Source organism: Pseudorca crassidens, chromosome 4 (assembly GCF_039906515.1).
Source record: "Pseudorca crassidens isolate mPseCra1 chromosome 4, mPseCra1.hap1, whole genome shotgun sequence".
NCBI classification, from domain to species: domain Eukaryota; kingdom Metazoa; phylum Chordata; class Mammalia; order Artiodactyla; family Delphinidae; genus Pseudorca; species Pseudorca crassidens.
Window position 1 is genome coordinate 112979986 of NC_090299.1, and position 17937 is coordinate 112997922.

The 17937-nt window shown below is 36.8% G+C and overlaps 1 protein-coding gene across 1 annotated transcript in view; it reads right to left on the reverse strand.

The window, feature by feature from the left end:
- PRKG2 (protein kinase cGMP-dependent 2) overlaps nucleotides 1–17937 on the reverse strand; it is an 86973-nt gene that overhangs the window by 31337 nt on the left and 37699 nt on the right. The window contains exons 6-13 of the mRNA XM_067736367.1: nucleotides 17694–17771; nucleotides 15986–16080; nucleotides 12936–13004; nucleotides 8571–8669; nucleotides 7076–7229; nucleotides 5070–5206; nucleotides 4033–4122; nucleotides 1817–1958 (exon numbers count right to left, since the gene is read on the reverse strand). Of these exons, the coding sequence (XP_067592468.1) occupies nucleotides 1817–1958; nucleotides 4033–4122; nucleotides 5070–5206; nucleotides 7076–7229; nucleotides 8571–8669; nucleotides 12936–13004; nucleotides 15986–16080; nucleotides 17694–17771 (864 nt within the window). The remainder of the gene's footprint in view (nucleotides 1–1816; nucleotides 1959–4032; nucleotides 4123–5069; nucleotides 5207–7075; nucleotides 7230–8570; nucleotides 8670–12935; nucleotides 13005–15985; nucleotides 16081–17693; nucleotides 17772–17937) is intronic.

The following is a 17937-nucleotide window of genomic DNA, read 5'->3' on the forward strand; positions in this document are numbered from 1 at the left end:
GAAATACTCAACATTTACTTTTTAATTTCTAAAGGCTTTAGTTATTACTCTTCATTTAGCTGGTTGTCAAATGAGTTAGCTGATGGATAACAATGGCTAACAAAAGAGATGGTTATGGACGTCTATGCCTATAAATACTGAATATACTACCTGATTTCTTAAAAATAGGCATGAAAAGAAGAAAACAAATATCATACTTTAATGCATATATGTGGAATCTAGACAAATGGTACAGATGAACTTATTTGCAGGGCAGGAACAGAGATGCAGAAGTAGAGAACAGACATGTGGACACAGTGGGGAAGGGGAGGGTGGGACGAATTGGGAGATCAGCACTGACATGTATATACTACCATATGTAAAACAGATAGCTAGTGGGAACCTGCTGTATAGCACAGGGAGCTCAGCTCAGTGCTCTGTGATGACCTAGATGGGTGGGATGGGTGTGGGGTGGGAGGGAGGTCCAAGAGGGAGGGAATATATGTATACGTATAGCTGATTCACTTCATTGTACAGCAGAAACTAACACACCACTGTAAAGTAACTATACTCCAATAAAAAAAAAAATTGAATAGAAAAAAAAGAATGAATTTAATGGATAATCTACATCCTTCATGATGGGTTTACTTCTAGAATATTCCAAAAGGTTTTTCTAAAGAGCTGTAAGAGGCATACCCAATGAAGGAATTGTGAAGGAGACAAGCGATTAAGGCCTTGTGTTAGTACCTCACCAGTTCCCAAAGCTGTCTTTCATGGATAAAATAAAGCTTGAACGCATCAAAATGTTTCTTGGAAGTCAGCCAGATTTCACATGAAAGGACTTACTTTATTCCTTCACTATGGAGAGAAATCACCTAGCAATTACACATCGTGAATTTAATTCCTAAGTTTAAATTGAACACTATAACATGTGGATGATAAAACCCATCTCATCAATTGTTAAATATATTAACTGCAAAATGTTTATTTAGCACAGCTTTACACTTTAAATGGTAGCTATTATTATTTCCATATAAAAAAGTTCTGTTATTAGAAACTTCTAATACCTTTGTAAATGTTAAGTTCAGAGATGGTTTAATGTCCTTGAGCTCCTGACAAAAGGGACTCAGGGAAAATTCATCCTGGGTTCCCCATCCTGATGACGTTCCCTCCTGAGATCCAAAATGCCTGCTTTCTACTATTATGACTGCCCATTTCTCTTACAGTTTTGCACCAGAAGCAGTTTACATGACTGGTAGCATTTTTTTCTGTTGTGCGACATGCAAGGGGATTCATGTTAGGCATGCTATCCATTACAAAGATGCATGGCAAGGAAAGTCTCTGTCCTCAAGCAAACTACAGTCTTGTGTTCTGATTCTCAACCCTGGTTGTACCTTAGAATCACTCACAAATATTTTTTTAAACTACCAACATTCATATGTGTATCTTTTCCCCCTCTACAGACAGTGGCTGTCTTGGGACAGAAACTGTACTATCTTCTTTCCTTATTCCTCATAGCTAATCCCTATATGTAGCAGGAATTTATTAAAACCTACCTGAAATTATATAAAAATGCTAACAAAATCCAATTTTAAAGGCTTTCTATTATTTGAATCCTTAGTAGGAGTCACAAATATGGTTGAAACCTGAAAGGCCTAGGCCAAAAAGAATGTACTTGTAGCACAGCTCCCTGTGTTAAGTGTGCTGATTTCAAAGGCCATATCCCCCAGAATGACAATAACAAATGTACCAAAATTAAAAGAGAATTGCAACTGTAACACAGCTTTGTGTTTAGAAATATCTCATACGATACTGTAAGTTGCAGAATTTGTCTTACCAATTTAAGATAGCCCTCAGCATCTAGAATTAAGTTTTCTGGTTTCAGGTCTCTGTAGATAATACCTAGTCGATGCAGGTAATCAAATGCTTCTGTCACACAAGCAACGCAGAACTTGGAGGTGGGTTCATCAAAGCTGCCTCTGCAATGAAATCATTTTCCCTCTTAATACTCTAGACACACATCCTTGTTCTAGATTCTAGGTGTCAATTATTATACAGTAAATTTATGCAATATAAACGTTTTGTATGGCATTAGCACTAAAAAATACTTCATGCTGCCAATGAATTAGACCACTGATTATAAAGAAATTTAGGGGGATACTTGATGCAAACAAGAACCACTTCACTAAAATTAAAGTGTCTACATCCAAACAATTGTTTCTGGCAATCATATATGAACATATAAAATGGAAAGACAAGAAAATAAAACTTTTCAAAGACATCTCTGGCAAACTCTGGGGAAAATGCAACTATTTCAATGGAGCGCTTGAACCACACTTCTCCATTTGATTGCTTGACTAAAAACGACTCAAGTGACCATTTTCATTTCCTGTTTGTATAGCTTGTAACAATAACCTATGTAGAAACGGGGTCATAACTCTTTCCTATTTAGTGCACCTTGATGGTATTAGAGTTGCCCTGTGTCAGCACTGTGTGTAGGTTTACATACTGAATTATTGAAATGTGGTGGTGATTTGTTGCATGGTATAATAGAAGGCTGTGGCTTTGGAACGAGAGAAACTGGTTTTGACTCCTTCTTCTTCCACTAACTGCATCCTTAGGCAAGTTGTTCTGCTGTTCTGAGCCTCAGATTCGTATCTGTAAAATGGGTTTACTACTGACTTAACAAGGCTGTTTTATGGATCAGGTAAAGTGCCTAACACTAGAGTAGGAACTCCCACCTCTAAACAGATTTATATTTTCTAAAAAGATTTGCGTATGGAAGCAAAGATGGAAGATGCAAATGCTTCTGCAGGTATCATGCAAGTTTCCTCAACCCTTCCAGGTTTCCCGCATTCAGATCCATCCAACAATATGTTCCCAGTACAACACATGAATCTCTACTCAGATGCTCAAAAGTCTCTTATTACCTAGGTCGGTGATTCTTGACCATGAATGAACATTAGAATTGCCTGAAAGGCAGTTAAGAGTCATTTTCTGGACCCATTGCAACTGAACCAAATCAAAGCCTTTGGCATTAGGGCCCAGCATTTTTACTTTGTAAAAGCTACCCATGAGACTCTGACGTGAAGCCAGGGCTGAGAATCACTAAGCCAGGGAATGCTGTCTAAATGTTTGGCCTGGCATTAACCTCCACAGCCTAATGCAAAGCCACCTTCCCATCTCCTTTTCTGCTGCCCTTGTCCTCTATTCAAATTCTGCTCTTACTCAGCAAGTTAAGACACTTAATCCTATCCTAATGTTCCTGCGGTTTACCTTCCTCTCTGCCTTTCCAAATTTTGTCTTTAGAGTTTAGCTCAAGTCCTTCCTTGACCATCACATTTTTCTATCTTTCCTCTTCTCCAAGCTCACTATCCACAACACTCATTGGACATTTCGTTACAAACTGCCAACTTCTTTGTCATATTTAGTTTTCACGTTAAATAATGAAATGTTTTAGAATTGCACATTACATTATCTCCCAAAACAAAATCTAAACTCAGTGGAGGAAAACGTTATACTTTGAGGGGTTAGAACAGTTTACTTTGTTTAGAAAACTCCCACACTGTCTCCTATGGAGCCTTATACATAGGTGGAGCTTAGTAAATATCTGTGGTTTTGATTGTGTGGAAATCACCCCTTTTGTAAAATGGAATCTTTGCAGACATTTCACTCTGCCTTTCAGTCCAGGCTTCCCCACGCTCCACCCCTTTCATCATCTCTCTTCTCAAGATTCGGAATCAGTAACATCTGGGTTTATACTTACTCTGCCTCATACTAACCATGTGACATGGATGGTTCACACTCTAAGCCTGGGCTTCTTTAATCCCTAATATGAGAATGACAATAACTGCTTTACAGGGTGCCTATTACATGATTATAATGTTAGCTAAGAAAATATCACTACTACTACTTTTTTATCAAGTGATAATACGTTCTTAGACTCATTTCTTAATAACTTTCTTCATGCCTCTTTAAATGATCATGAACATAGCATCCTTTAGATGACACAGGAGGAGACAAAAGTTATTGTTTATTATTCTTTTTCATTACCTGTCTCTTAATATACTCCATAGCTCCCCACCTAAGCAGGCCTCCAGAAGCATGTATACATACTTATTGTCCTTGAAAGTGCGATATAATCTGTGAAGATAAAGAAAAGCACAGTTATTATTAGAAACCCAGTTTTAAAATGTCTTCCAAGTTGCTTAAGAGCATCATCAATAACACTTTGGGGGCTTCCCTGGTGGCGCAGTGGTTGAGAGTCCACCTGCCGATGCAGGGGACACGGGTTCGTGCCCCGGCCCGGGAAGATCCCACATGCTGCGGAGCGGCTGGGCCCGTGAGCCATGGCCGCTGAGCCTGTGCGTCCGGAGCCTGTGCTCCGCAACGGGAGAGGCCAAAACAGTGAGAGGCCCGCGTACCAAAAAAAAAAAAAAAAAAAAAAGCATAGATGCTACTCATTATAGAGGCACTTTACATCACCCAGAAATCTCTAAAGCTACACTCCAGGAGCATTAAGACAGGTAGGAAAAAATATGCCTTAACTGGCCTACACCACTAACCCATGAATTCACAAGAGAGCCATGGCCTAGAATAATACATTTCTCTTGCAAACTCTGGTGATAGCTAAAGAAAGCAGTAACTGCAAAGGCGGTGGATCTTCTGGCACCCAGGCACTGTTAGGACCAGCTCCTCAACAACCTAAATACGTCCAGATGCCACTTCTTGTCGAAATTCAACAGCAGCACGTCCCCTGAAGGGTTCTGAATGAATTCTTGCTTCCCAAATTCTGCATTGGGTCTGAGTTAAATAAGCAGTTCAAATTATTGCCACAATAATTTTATATTCACACACACACATACAAACACACACATACACCCTACACGCTTTCCTGAGATTTATCCAAGAATAAAAAAATCTGGACTCTTGACTTCAGATCTCAAACTTCTAACATTTTATGTATCATCGCTGTGACTGGGCTGGAGAATTCAGAGCGAGGCCTTCTCTTCCACCTCTGTCCTCTTGCATGGAAACACTCAAAAGGAGAGCCTAAGATGCTAAGTTCTGGGAGCGAGATGCTCGCTTACTTCACGATAAAGGGGGAGCACAGCTCTTCCAGGATCCTCTTTTCTGCGTAGACATGCTCCTGCTGTTTCGTGTCAACTATGTGCTTTTTCCTTATACACTTCATTGCAAAAGCAACATTCTCATTTTTTACCTTAACCTAGGGAAGAAGAGAACAAGCCCTCAAAATGAACTTACTAGGAAAGATTTGCAATATCTACGTAAAACATGTTAACTAATGAGAGTTCGAATTCTTTCACATTTAAATAGCATGTAAGCTTTTAACCACTTATCCCTCCGGGAACTGAATTTTATCCAGGTGTACACACTTCCTTTTCACTGTAATTTCCAAAAGAGTTCACATATCTGGAACATGGCTCTAGAATGCTTGTATTGAAACAAGAAAAATACTCTAGTTAGAAGATTGAATGTTTAGAAATCTCTTCAGTTTGGAGTATGTGACATGAAAAACTTTGGCCAGAATTGCCAAAAACTGTTTTTTCTTAATAGTCACTTCTTTGAGTTTCAAAACAAAACATATTAAATCAAGATTCATATCTGCACGAGCCAATATAATAGCCACTAGTCACATAAGGTTAATTTTAAATTGATTAAAATTAAAAATTCAGTTCCTCAGTTGCGTGATCCGAAAGCTCTCCAGCCACATATAGCCAGTGGCTACCCTACTGGACACACAGATACTGAACATTTCCATCAGCGCAGAAAGCTCTGTTGGAGACCATGCTCTAGATGGACAAACAGGATTTTCCCTTAAAAGGAAATTTTTAAAATTTAATAAGCATTCAGATAGACTTTTAAAACTCCTTTAGCAGACTATATTTGACAAGTAATGAAACTGTGCAGAAATGGTTGCACCCCACATTTTGCTCACAGTTGCCATTAGTGCTGCCTATGACTTTTAAATCAATGGTGGAATTATTGTTTCAATTATTATTATCTAACTATATAAAAAGGAAACCTCAGCATTGTTAATTCAATCCTTTTGCCAAGATTTTGATGAAAAATACAGCAGATGGATCTCTCCCTTATCTCTCCATATGGCAGAAGAAACACTACAAATACTCTTTGGCCTATTAAGAAATCGTTTCTTCCCCCCTTACCCAAGAATTGACTGGGTGTAAAGTTTACTACCCAGAGTCTCCTGGCAGCATTTCAGATCTGCTCACACCCAGGCCACCCATCAGATGGAAGTGTCAGCATAGTTCCCAAGGTTAATGTACAGCAAATTGTTACAAATCTGCTGGGCAAAGAAGGGCTTGGTAATTGCCAAGGGTTCAGAGCCATCTCTACCCAGTAAGGTCACAGATCTCCATTCTACTGTTTCCTCAGAGCACTTGATCTGACAGCACCGCTCTGCTACTCTTTGGAAGCGATTATAAAGCTCAGAGAGGTGGTGATATGGAAGATGCAGCCGAAATCAGGCCATAAGTTCCCAGCTGTCCTGACCAGCACTACAGAAGGCTGCTCTTCAAATATCTCCTTGCATTCAGCTTTTTTTTTTGATAGAAAATTTGGCAACCCAAAAATAGAATAATGAAAGCCAAATACAGACATGGCAGGGGAGTTGTTTAAGAAATGGAGCTATGATATTAAAGATTTCATTTCTATGACACTTTCACTGGACACATTCTTCTTTGCTTTAGCATACAGTTAATGCATCGTGAACGTATGTATACATACATTTTGCTGTTAGGAAACACATTTTATGTTTTGTAGCCTTTGGGTATGGTTACTGGTACATTCTCCAATAACTAACTGCCCTCAAGAAAAAAAAAAATCACAAAAGGATGTGATGTAAGAGGCTTGAAATCGCAGCTATATTATAAGTTACTAGCACAGACCTGCTATTACACAACATAAAGAGTGAAAAGTGTACTTTCTCAATTTCTGTTCAAAGCAATGTTTAGATAGCAATAACAATGCATATATTCCTCTGACATACACTGGAATACAAAACAAAAAATAGTCAAAAGGCTTCTCTCAGATGCTTGAAACGTAAACCCCTTACAAGCTCAACTCTTCCGAACCCACCAACGCCCAGTGTTGCGATAATCTCAAGGTTCTGGAATGGGGATGATGAGGAAAATCTGGCCACTTTCTCCTTCAGCTGAATCATCTCCAAAGAGAGTGCTTTGGACAGCTTCCAGCTAGACATGGATCTCCTGTAGGAGATAAGAGAAACTTTACATACGCTCCCTTGGGCAAGCAGGGGTCACGGCACACATAAATTCCACCCTTACAACAGTCTTATTTCTGCCAGTAATTACTGCCCATAGTTACCATAGAGCTTATCTCAACTCTTATAGGGTCAGATTCAGTTACATCTGGGGAGAAAAACAATAGACTATACAAATAAAAAACAGATATACTCACACACAATAAAAAATAGACAAAAGTCAAACTGAATCAATGAGAGGTAAAAACAGGTGAATTGTGTGGTATTTGAAATACATCTCAATAAAGCTGTTTAAAAAACAAAGAATCAGTGAGAGCAAATAAAACCAGAAAAGAGAGCCACTTCCTTTGTTGCACACACAGGAGGATTCCACACTGAGAATCTTTGCCATATTTTGCTACTTTTGTCAGATCTTGAAGATTTCTCTGGCTGAACCAGAATAACTGCTTTGTGAAACATGAAAAATACAGTTCATATTTTATGTCTAAGTATTGTTACTTGGAAATACTCAATTCTCTTTTAATTAGAGTTTACTGTTCTGGGTTACGTATTTATAAATTGTTCTCGCTACAAAAGGCCTTTGGCATAAAAACTGCAAGTATACTCCCTGCAAGAAAAAAAAGCAAAAACAAACTTATGCAGTCCTGACTGAATGCTCTAATTTAACTCAAAGGTCAGTCTTCTAGAACTCTTGACTCTTCAATTGTAATGGTACTATCTGGTGAATATATGCTTAAGTATTCATTCTACAAAATGTTTTAGCAAAGGATTTTCAAATAATTTTAATTTTACAAAGTATTGTTTCTATTAAACAAAAAACCATTTTCATCAGTATTACTACATTTAGAACCCAACACACAACGCCATGGGCAACAGCTCCCTTATATTTTGAAATAACCCAGACTCTAGCCCTAGCTCTTTACCTGGAATCAGAATGAATGGGCTACGCTATGCCTTGGTATTCCTGTTTGATTTCCATGGGCAAGAGAGCCTTCCTTTCTGAATTAATGTCCTTTTGAACTAAGTCACCAGTCAATGTAAAGAATCCCTTTCCCAAGGTTTTCTATCAGGAAATTTCTTCCTAACATTACTACCCATCACTGAAAATAAGAAACTATTTATTGACTAAAATAATAGCCATACTATTATTATCCTGGTAGAGGATACCAGGCAAATGGTATCCTCTTTGTGGAAGAACAATTTAAAAGAACTCCCCCAAATTTTCTAATGGCAACACACTAAAAGTTACGCCACAGCAAACCACACCCTTCAGTCCCCTTCTTTATCAACTGCCACATCCGGCTTAGGAAAATATTCCTCCACTTACTTCGCATGTCTTTTTTCATCATCACGATTCAGGTTTGCCACATACCCTTCAAGGTATTTTTGGAGTTCTTCAAAAGTCCCGACTGTTTGGTTGAATGTTCTAAATGAATAAAATAAGATAAAATAAAAAGCTCAGCGCTGAGAGTTACCATTGCAACTTGTCATTCTTCTTAAGCTCATAAAAGACTATTTGTATGGTTATTCACAGCTTTGCAAATTGTTTTTCAATAATTTATGTTACATTAAAATTGCTGTCACATGTAGAATAGTTATTGGAAGCTATATAATTGATCTTTTGAGTTTCTGAAAGCAAAGAGGCTATCAATGAGAAGAGACACCATTTCTGTAATCTTCCCCCTTGTGGTTCAGGTTTACCAATATTGTTCTTTTGTTTTTTTTTTTAAAGAAGACAGTGAAAAGGAAATAGGCTACATGATCTGTTTACTGAATCAACAGGTTACATGGGTTCCAGATTTTTCTAACTTTGCTTAACCAAATTAATTAAGCTATTTATTTTTAAAGTCAAGGATACAATTTCTCTCTTCTTTGTCCATAGATAATACTACTCATTTCACATTCCTTCATAATTAAATCCAAATCGTTTACCTTAACTTAGTAGTTCCCTGTCTGAGGCTCAGCCAGCATCTTCCCGTTACCTCCCTCACCCTCACGGATCACAGGTTACGTGTCCCATCTAATCTGCCTGTCCCTGGTCCCTTATCTCTTGGAATTCTTACATAGGGCACTGCCCATGAGAAAAAAAGAATCCCCTTCCTCACCAAACAAACCTATTTTCTGGATTATCCTTCCAATGCTTCCCGCACCCCACACTTGACAATCTACCTGGATTCGTGATTTTCAGGGTAGTTCTCTTCCCTACTACAAAACAGTATCCTTCTAGAAACCATGCTTTAATCACCTCAGTAAATCTTAAGCTCCTGGACATAAAGAAATGAAAGGAATGAAAATTTACCTCAAAACACCTAAAACTGAAACCAATAAGCCAGAATTCCCCTCATTAGTGTACTGTTGCCACTTACTGCCTGCCTAGCCCTCAAGACCTCTACCCACATTTAACTGACCACCAACCTACACTTACATTATTAAGTATACCTTATGCACTGTGCCGGGTATTTTCCATTTCCCCCTTCAGATCTACTAGGCACTCTTTTCTGCCCTGCTCTGTGGACCGTCCTTTGCTGACTGTACAGTAGTGAGAAACAAAAGAGTATTGCCATGCAATTTCAAATTCCCAATGGTTGAAATTTTCAAGTAAAAGGAAATACTTCTTGTACTTTGCTTTTGTTTTTTTTTTTTTTTGGTCTCTTTTAATTTTTTGTTTTTATTTATTTATTTTTTAACATCTTTATTGGAGTATAATTGCTTTACAATGTTGTGTTAGTTTCTGCTGTATAACAAAGTGAATCAGCTATAGGTATACATATATCCCCATATCCCCTCCCTCTTGCGTCTCCCTCCCACCCTCCCTATCCCACTGATTTTATTTATTCTACATGTCACCATTATCTTGCTTGCTATGAAACTAATTGAAGTATTGTTGTAAAGAAATTTGATTTTTTAAATGTGACACTGGTGTCACAGGTCTATAGAAATTCTCCACAAACTAAAGTTTAAACGGCTACAACATTCTAGCTGTAACATTCAAGTATGCATTTTTAAAATGATGAATTAGGAAAGAAGAAATAAAGAGCCATAGGCTTTCAGTCACTATATTTCATTGCAAGGATGGTGTCCTTTATTAAGCCAGCATCTGGATCGCTTCCTGTTATGCCAAGGACTATGTCAAATGCTGGCACAGCAACAGCAGCGAACAAAGTAAATGTTTCTGTCCTCATGAAGAAACAGAAGAGTGGGAAGACAGATGTTAAATAAAGCAATCAAATAAAGTGTGAACAATGATGTAAGGGTACTATGGGAGAATTATTACGGGATCTTAATCTAGCTTTATAAGTGATAGCTACAATGATCATATAATTTATCATTCAAACTGAATGTTTTCCAGAGTGAAGGGGAGTGCCAATCATAAACATGTTGGAATAACCAGAACTGTCCCAGGAAATCCAGGATGTAGGTCAACCCAGTCATACCTGATATTCAGTTTCTCTTATGCACAGAATAAATTCATGTAACTTTTAATGTCTCATTGTGTCTAACAGGACAGTACTCTTTATGTTATAAGAATCTCAACTATGCACATGTAAATTAAGCGTTTTAAAATTATAAACTTCCAAATAATTTATAAACTCTACAAAAACCATTGCATCCTTTACATGGATTATGAATCCATGAGATATTGTATAGATATTTGGTTACGTGATTATAATAAAGAAAAGGGGGAGGAGTTCTTCCTTTCTATCCTGTTTTTAGTCCTTGCATTTTGGAGCAATTTATAAGATTTTACCACACCGCTAATGCTATTTAGTGCATGCATATATTTTTAAGGAACTCATATACAAAACAATGCATTGTCAGGGCAATACCATATCAATATATTTTCCATTTGAGAGCTGCCACCAAAGATTACCTTCATCTGAACATGATTTGCACTTCCTAGACCTATGCCTTTGTTTTTAAGGTTTATTTCACCTGGAGAGATTTCCACATTTCCTCTTTGCCTAGAAAACTCCTGTGAATTTTAAGCCCCATTTCCACACTTAAAAAATAAAGTAAAACTTTTCCCACTTCACAGTATTGTGATTGCTTCCCTTCTGAACACATGCTATGGAAGCCAAATGGCATGGTGGAAAGACTGCTGAAAGGCACTGGAAGACCTGGGCAGAAGCCCCTGTTCCATCACAGATGACACAGTTGGGGCAATTCTTTTTTTTTTTTTTTTGCGGTACGCGGGCCTCTCACTGTCATGGCCTCTCGGCTCCGGACGCACAGGCTCAGCGGCCATGGCTCACGGGCCCAGCCGCTCCGCGGCATGTGGGATCTTCCTGGACCGGGGCACGAACCCGTGTCCCCCGCATCGGCAGGCGGACTCTCAACCACTGCACCACCAGGGATCCCGGGGGCAATTCTTTAACTGACCTGGACTTACTTTTTTTTATCTGTAAGGGAAAGATTAAAGTAACTCAAAGTGATACTAAGAATTATTGTCCTATGTGTGGTGATGGATGCTAACTAGACTTATTGTAGTGACCATTTTGCAATGTATCCGTATATTGGATCATTATGTTGTACACCTGACACTAATATAATGTTATGTGTCAATTATACCTCAATTAAAAAATAATAAAGAAAGAAAGAATTGGTAACTTTTTAGGCATGTTATGTTATTGTGGTCATGTATTATAAATAATACTTAGCTTTTAGAGATGCTAGTAAAATTCATAGATGAAATAATTTTATGTTTGGAATTTGCTTATAAATAGTGTGTAGAAGGCAGGGAGAGGATGGCAAAGTGGTATAGAAGAGGCTTTAATTGATAATTCTTGAGCTTGCATGATGGGGTCCATAATATCATCCTATTTTTTAATATGTTTGAAATTTTCCATAATAAAAAGATTTTGTAAAATATTCCAAAGTTCTTTCCAGCTCTAAATCTCTATGATTCTATGTTCAATAAATGTTGTATTCAATTAGCAATCATCTACATACTCTTGTGATACCTATTGTCATTTTACTATTTTTTGTTAATATTTCATATGAGTATGCCCTATTTCTTTTGACTATACATGGCTTTTGTCAGACAATGGCCTAGTTTTGGTATATTTGAATTTCCTTTTTTATATCTAGATAGTCAATAAATATTCAACTGATTAATGAGAGATCCAAGGGGTCAGATTCAAATTTGATTTGAAGTGAGTTAAGGACACAAAATAAAATATTCTGAGAAATAACCTCAGACATTTAGAGATTAATATTGACACACATCTTCTGCAAATTACTACAAGCATTAAACTAAAACTTCTCTGGGAATACATCTAGCTAATGAACATTTTATATTTTGAGAGAGAGAGGTTTTTGACGGCTTAGAGCATTTTAGCAATAAATTATGAAATTGTTCACTACATTGTATGGGGAAAAATCCATGAGAGTACTAATAAGCTTATTTCTCTGTAAGATGCAGAATTTAAACCAGTCTATTGCTGATATTTATGTACAAACTCTGCACACAAAATATTTAGCCTGCCAGCATCTGCCACTGCCGCAGACAGATTCAGATCAGAAGGCCCAGTGCCTTCCCATGAATTTTAATCGAATGTACTCGCAGCTGAGGATTGGCCAGCGTTTCCAAGTGCTGATGAAAGGGAAGACAGATGGGCCCTTGTAGTAACAGAAGGCCAAGTCTTCAAAGGTGGCAGTAGCCTGCATTCTCCGACAACATCAGTATACTCACTCACGATCTATAACCAGGCATGCAACATCATTTTCTTCAGCAATAATGTTAGCTGATCTGACATCTTCACTGCAGATAAAAACAGGAAAGTCAATTTTCTAGTGAGAAATTAAACATCCATTTTTATTAGGGAAATCTGCTACTGGTATGAAACACCGTCACTTAAACCTTCCAAAGATTATGCTTTTTTTAAAAAAATCATAATTTATACTCTACCCCTTCCCAAAAAAAGGATTTGAAATGTGTCCTAATAAAGGGCATGCACACAAGGAATACAGAGGAGAAGAAGCTAAATGCACTAAGAATGTAAAGGAATCAGTGAGTGCAACTGTGCGTGGAATTTCATTCTGCGCTCTTTGTCAGCCCAAATAAGATAGCCCCACTCTGATCAAACAGGAATTGCTAATTAATAAGCAGCCAAAATTGAAATGAACCGATCAAAGAAATTTATAAGAAAAACATTGAAGTATTAACTTCTAACAAACCAGTTAGGAATAAAACCTGAAGAAAGTGTTTTTAGTGTCATATCACCCAGTGAATTAAAGAAATACTAAAATCTTTCATTTCATAGCCTAAGATGTACATTTTCCATTAAAATCTCTGAAATCAGAGCATGCCTTACAATCGACGATGAGTCATAGTGTAATTAATAGCACTGTCTTTCTTTCTCAGGGGTACATAATATAATAGTGCATCTCACAATAATCCCCTTAGATACAATGAATTATAGCATATGATCTAATGATGGCAAATTTAATTACCTAATGAATACCAATGGGTCAAGCACCAGGTAAAGTATTTCTTTAGAGACCTTTGTTTATGTTAGTTGTCTCCCTCTATTAGTTACAAACTAAAGACCCTGAAAAGAAGGTACATCCATATGGTACTCAGTGCTCTGAGATTTATTTAAGGTAACTTGGAGCAGCAATCATATTAAGACTGCTCTAAGCAACTTCATCAAAAACAGCATCACAAAAAGTATAGTTCTTTCATCTTCCTTTAGCGATGGGACAGAGAAAACGCTGGCAGCCCATCTCTCATTCCAGAGAGGTCCCCCATCCACATAGCTGGCATCCAGAAACCTTCTGACATAACCCACAGTCCCTCCCAAGTTTACAGGATCCTTGCTAGAAGACACTGGTGAAACCTTTCAGCTTGATATGCTTTTGAGTTGGGAGCTGGGTAGTTTACACTCAACTTGCATGTGTGTAGATATCTATATGATATGATCTTGGATATGGGTAAACTATTTGCTTTGTTAGTTCAAAAAAAAAGAGGTATGGCATCCTTTCACTTGACAGTGTCATGATTTTGACTAGGAATATTCTCTGCAAACAGTGCACAAGTATTAGATGTTTACAAATACACATCTGGTTCTTTCATAATAACTGTGTAAGTGCCACGGATTTATTTTTGCACATAAAGTGCTGAAAGAACTCCTGGGACTATTTAATGGAAATACATGGAAAATACACCGAATATAAGGAACATTGAGCCACAGTCAGTGACCCTAAAAAGTGATAGCATAAAAATGTACAAAAATGTAAAAATATTTGTATCCAACTCTCCTCCTCATTGATTTTAGCTTTACATTTTAAATGCTTTGGGGAGTTGTGTCTTTATTAAATATAAATCCCCATGTTTCTCATGGGAAAACACTGTAATTGGCTGGTTGCAACATAGAGCACAAATTATTTCAGATCCAGCATAACCAGACAGCATATTTCCTTTCCAGAGCTATCTTGAGTCTATAGTGCATTTATAAATAATTTCTCTGCACTTTCAAACTTTAATAGTTTTGCTTGAAGGTATGAGAAAAATAATGTGTTAATGTTAAGAACAAATACATTGAAGTCTTGAATAATGGTATTACATGATTACATTACATGAACAAATTCATATTGTCACAAATAAGCAAACAAAAGAGGACAATTTCCCTGTTATTGAAACAAGTTCATTACCAGCTAGAAAATGGGAAATAAAAATTCAACTTGCCTTTAAATTCAATTTTTAAATTGTTTACAAAATAGCCATAACTTACTAGGATTAAGTAGTTTAATTTTCTTTAAAAAATAAGAGCTTTATGATTTTTAAAGAATCAAATTTGTCTTCAGGTAATATATGAACACTTTTTCTTTGCTCTGTACTTAATGTAATCCTGACATGTAAATCAGCAGAACTAGGGCTTCACAGACAAAAATTAAAAAGGAAGAAAAATGAGCAGACACACTACTCATTTTTATAAGCATAAATATGAAATAAAAAGCATTTAGTAATAACATAAATTTTAAATTCTTTCTTAATTAATTTCAAGTATTCATTTAAAAACATATGTAACTCCAAAAAAGAGTGTGTTGCTCAAAATTCTAACTTGAATTTTTATAAAGTTATTTATATTTAAGAAAAGTTTTTTTTAGACTTGAAGTTGTTTTCTGAGTTCCAGGAAGCACATAGTGTCTCCTGAGCAATTTGATTAATCTTTACAAATGTTTCTTCCATAACTTAGATCAACAGTAAATAAACTCATATCTCAAAAGGCCTAAGGTTCAGGTAGAAATGTCAAATACACTATTTTGAGTTGTTTCTAAAGCTTGCAAAATGAGCCAATAAAAATTCTTAAGAAAATATTACCTTTGACATAATGATTTAAAAACACAAAAAATACGTAAAGTCATTATTTGATCATTTCTTAAAGGGTAAAACAGGACAATATTTCAAACCTTGAAAATATAAAAACTCATTCTTATGGGAAAATTTAAAATTTCATGCCTTTAATTTCTTTCTCTTTTAAACTAAAAATTCTAAGAGAAGACCAATTTTATTTTCACTAGTAGACTTAAGACTTTCTAAATTATTTCCCACGCAGAATTAATATACTTATTTCCTGCTTAACAATGAAAATTTTAGAATTCAGTTTAAAAATTTGTTTATTTCCTGGATAATGGCTGCCATTAATTTGGTAGCTCAGTTTGACAACTCTCAGTGGGTAGGTGCACATGCAAAACAACCAAAGAATTATTTAAGTATGGAATATAAATTCATAGATTCACCTGATAAGAGCTTTTTCTCCAAAATATTCTCCTTTCTGCAGAGTTTTTATCAGTTGTGGTTGATCATGGCCCTCAGTACTCTGGGTGACTTTTACCTAAATGATGTCAAATAATTTAAGAAGAGAGAGAGAGAGAAGAAAATAAGGAAAATCTGAACACATATCCATTCAACCAGACCCTCCTGTTCTGTATAAACTTGACTCAATAAGGAAAAATCAAAGCCTTTGCTTTAATTTTGCAGTAGTTATGACAATCTAACTATAGTCACCTCATTTGGATGGACTAGAAAATCCTGTGATTGAACACAATCCACCTTTTATAAGAGGAAGCTTCTCCATCCAAACCTCATGGCTCAAAGTTATAATTTTTTACATGAATCCAGTTATTCCTTCCTAAGGATGCTCAAAGCAAATAATAATGGTCCTGTGGGAACTTTATTTTTTCAAAAAGCCAAATGGAGTTGACAAATCAATCACGAATAAGACTGAGTATCAAGAATTCTAAATCTCATGTCCATGACTGACTTGTTGATTCCTGTGTACCCTCTAAAACTGAATGCAAAATGTGGATATAGAGGAGGGTCCACAACTTTCATGACAGTCCCAATGCAATCCACAGCCCAGGAAGGTTCAAGAACCCCCATAGCAGAGCCAAACAAAAACTTCAATATTCCCTTTTGTGGCTAGAATTATTCCAGTTCAACATGGTAAGAAGGACTGCATCATTCTGATTAGAAATTCTGGTTAGCACTTATGGAAATCACAATAAATTTAAAAATTTTTAAATGATAAATGCAATTTGTTTATTAACCAGGATTCTTTCAAAGTATGAGGTCCAGGTTGAGGAGAAATGATAAAAAGTGGTTCTGAGTGTTGAAGAGTTTCTGAAACTATTATGTTAAAAAATTTTTTTCCGTCACTGGGGGTCCAGTTCAAAGTTCAACCACAAAAGTAGTTTACAAAGGGCAGTGTCTGATTCTCTGATGATAAACTCTTCCATGGAAGAAAGAGCATATGTGAAAATCTGACAGTTTATAGACACAGGTGCTCAAGATTTTATCCTTTCCATCAACATTCCACAAATGCTTTTTGTCTCTGAGGAACATTGTAAAGAGTCAAGCTGGGAATAACCGGCAACATGTTATCCACTCAACATCTAGTTAAAAAAAAGATTTGTTGTCTATATTAGCGTAAAATTTTCATCAGCATCTAAATCAACTTGAGCAACTGTGTACGAATTGAAGTTCTGAGCCATATTGTTCTACAGCTTGATGCCTGATCATTCTGTCCTCAATTGTCTAGTTCATTCTCTTCCACCTGTTGTTTGTCTTATTAGTGGGTTGGGGAAATGTTCCAGCCCTTGATCTTAGACCCCTGGGCTGAGAATCACATACTCATTGGATTATTAGAAATAATCCAGTCATTTTATACACAATGAAACAACATCCAAAGAAAGCCAAGTGACCTGACTAAGGTCACTAAGAAATTACTAAATCAGCTGGAACCCAAGACAAGTCTCCTGTGGGCCCAAAGCCAGTGCTCAGACTGCCCCCCGCCACTTCCCCAGGACTCTTCTGAGCAGAAGGTCCTTTAACTGCTCACTGCAGACAGAGGACTTGGGCTGCAATGCAGAACACTGCTGCGTTTATGGCCAACAGATTTGATATGATTCTTTGATTTACTTTAAGTAAGCTTTAACTAATAGTTACCTTTCCTTTTGCTAAAATGAAAAAGGTACTTCCTTCCTCGCCCTCTCTAATAATGTAATCTCCTTTGTCATAGTATTCCTATGGGGACAAGAGAAAAAGAAAAAGTTAGATGCAGCGGAGACGTTCAGATGACACAAATGAAATAGAACTCCTGGTGTCTTAGAAATGAGCATTCCACACCTGTTTCTGTTATTTTTTTGCTTATTGTAATTGTAATCTTCTTAAATATTGTAGTCTTAAACCA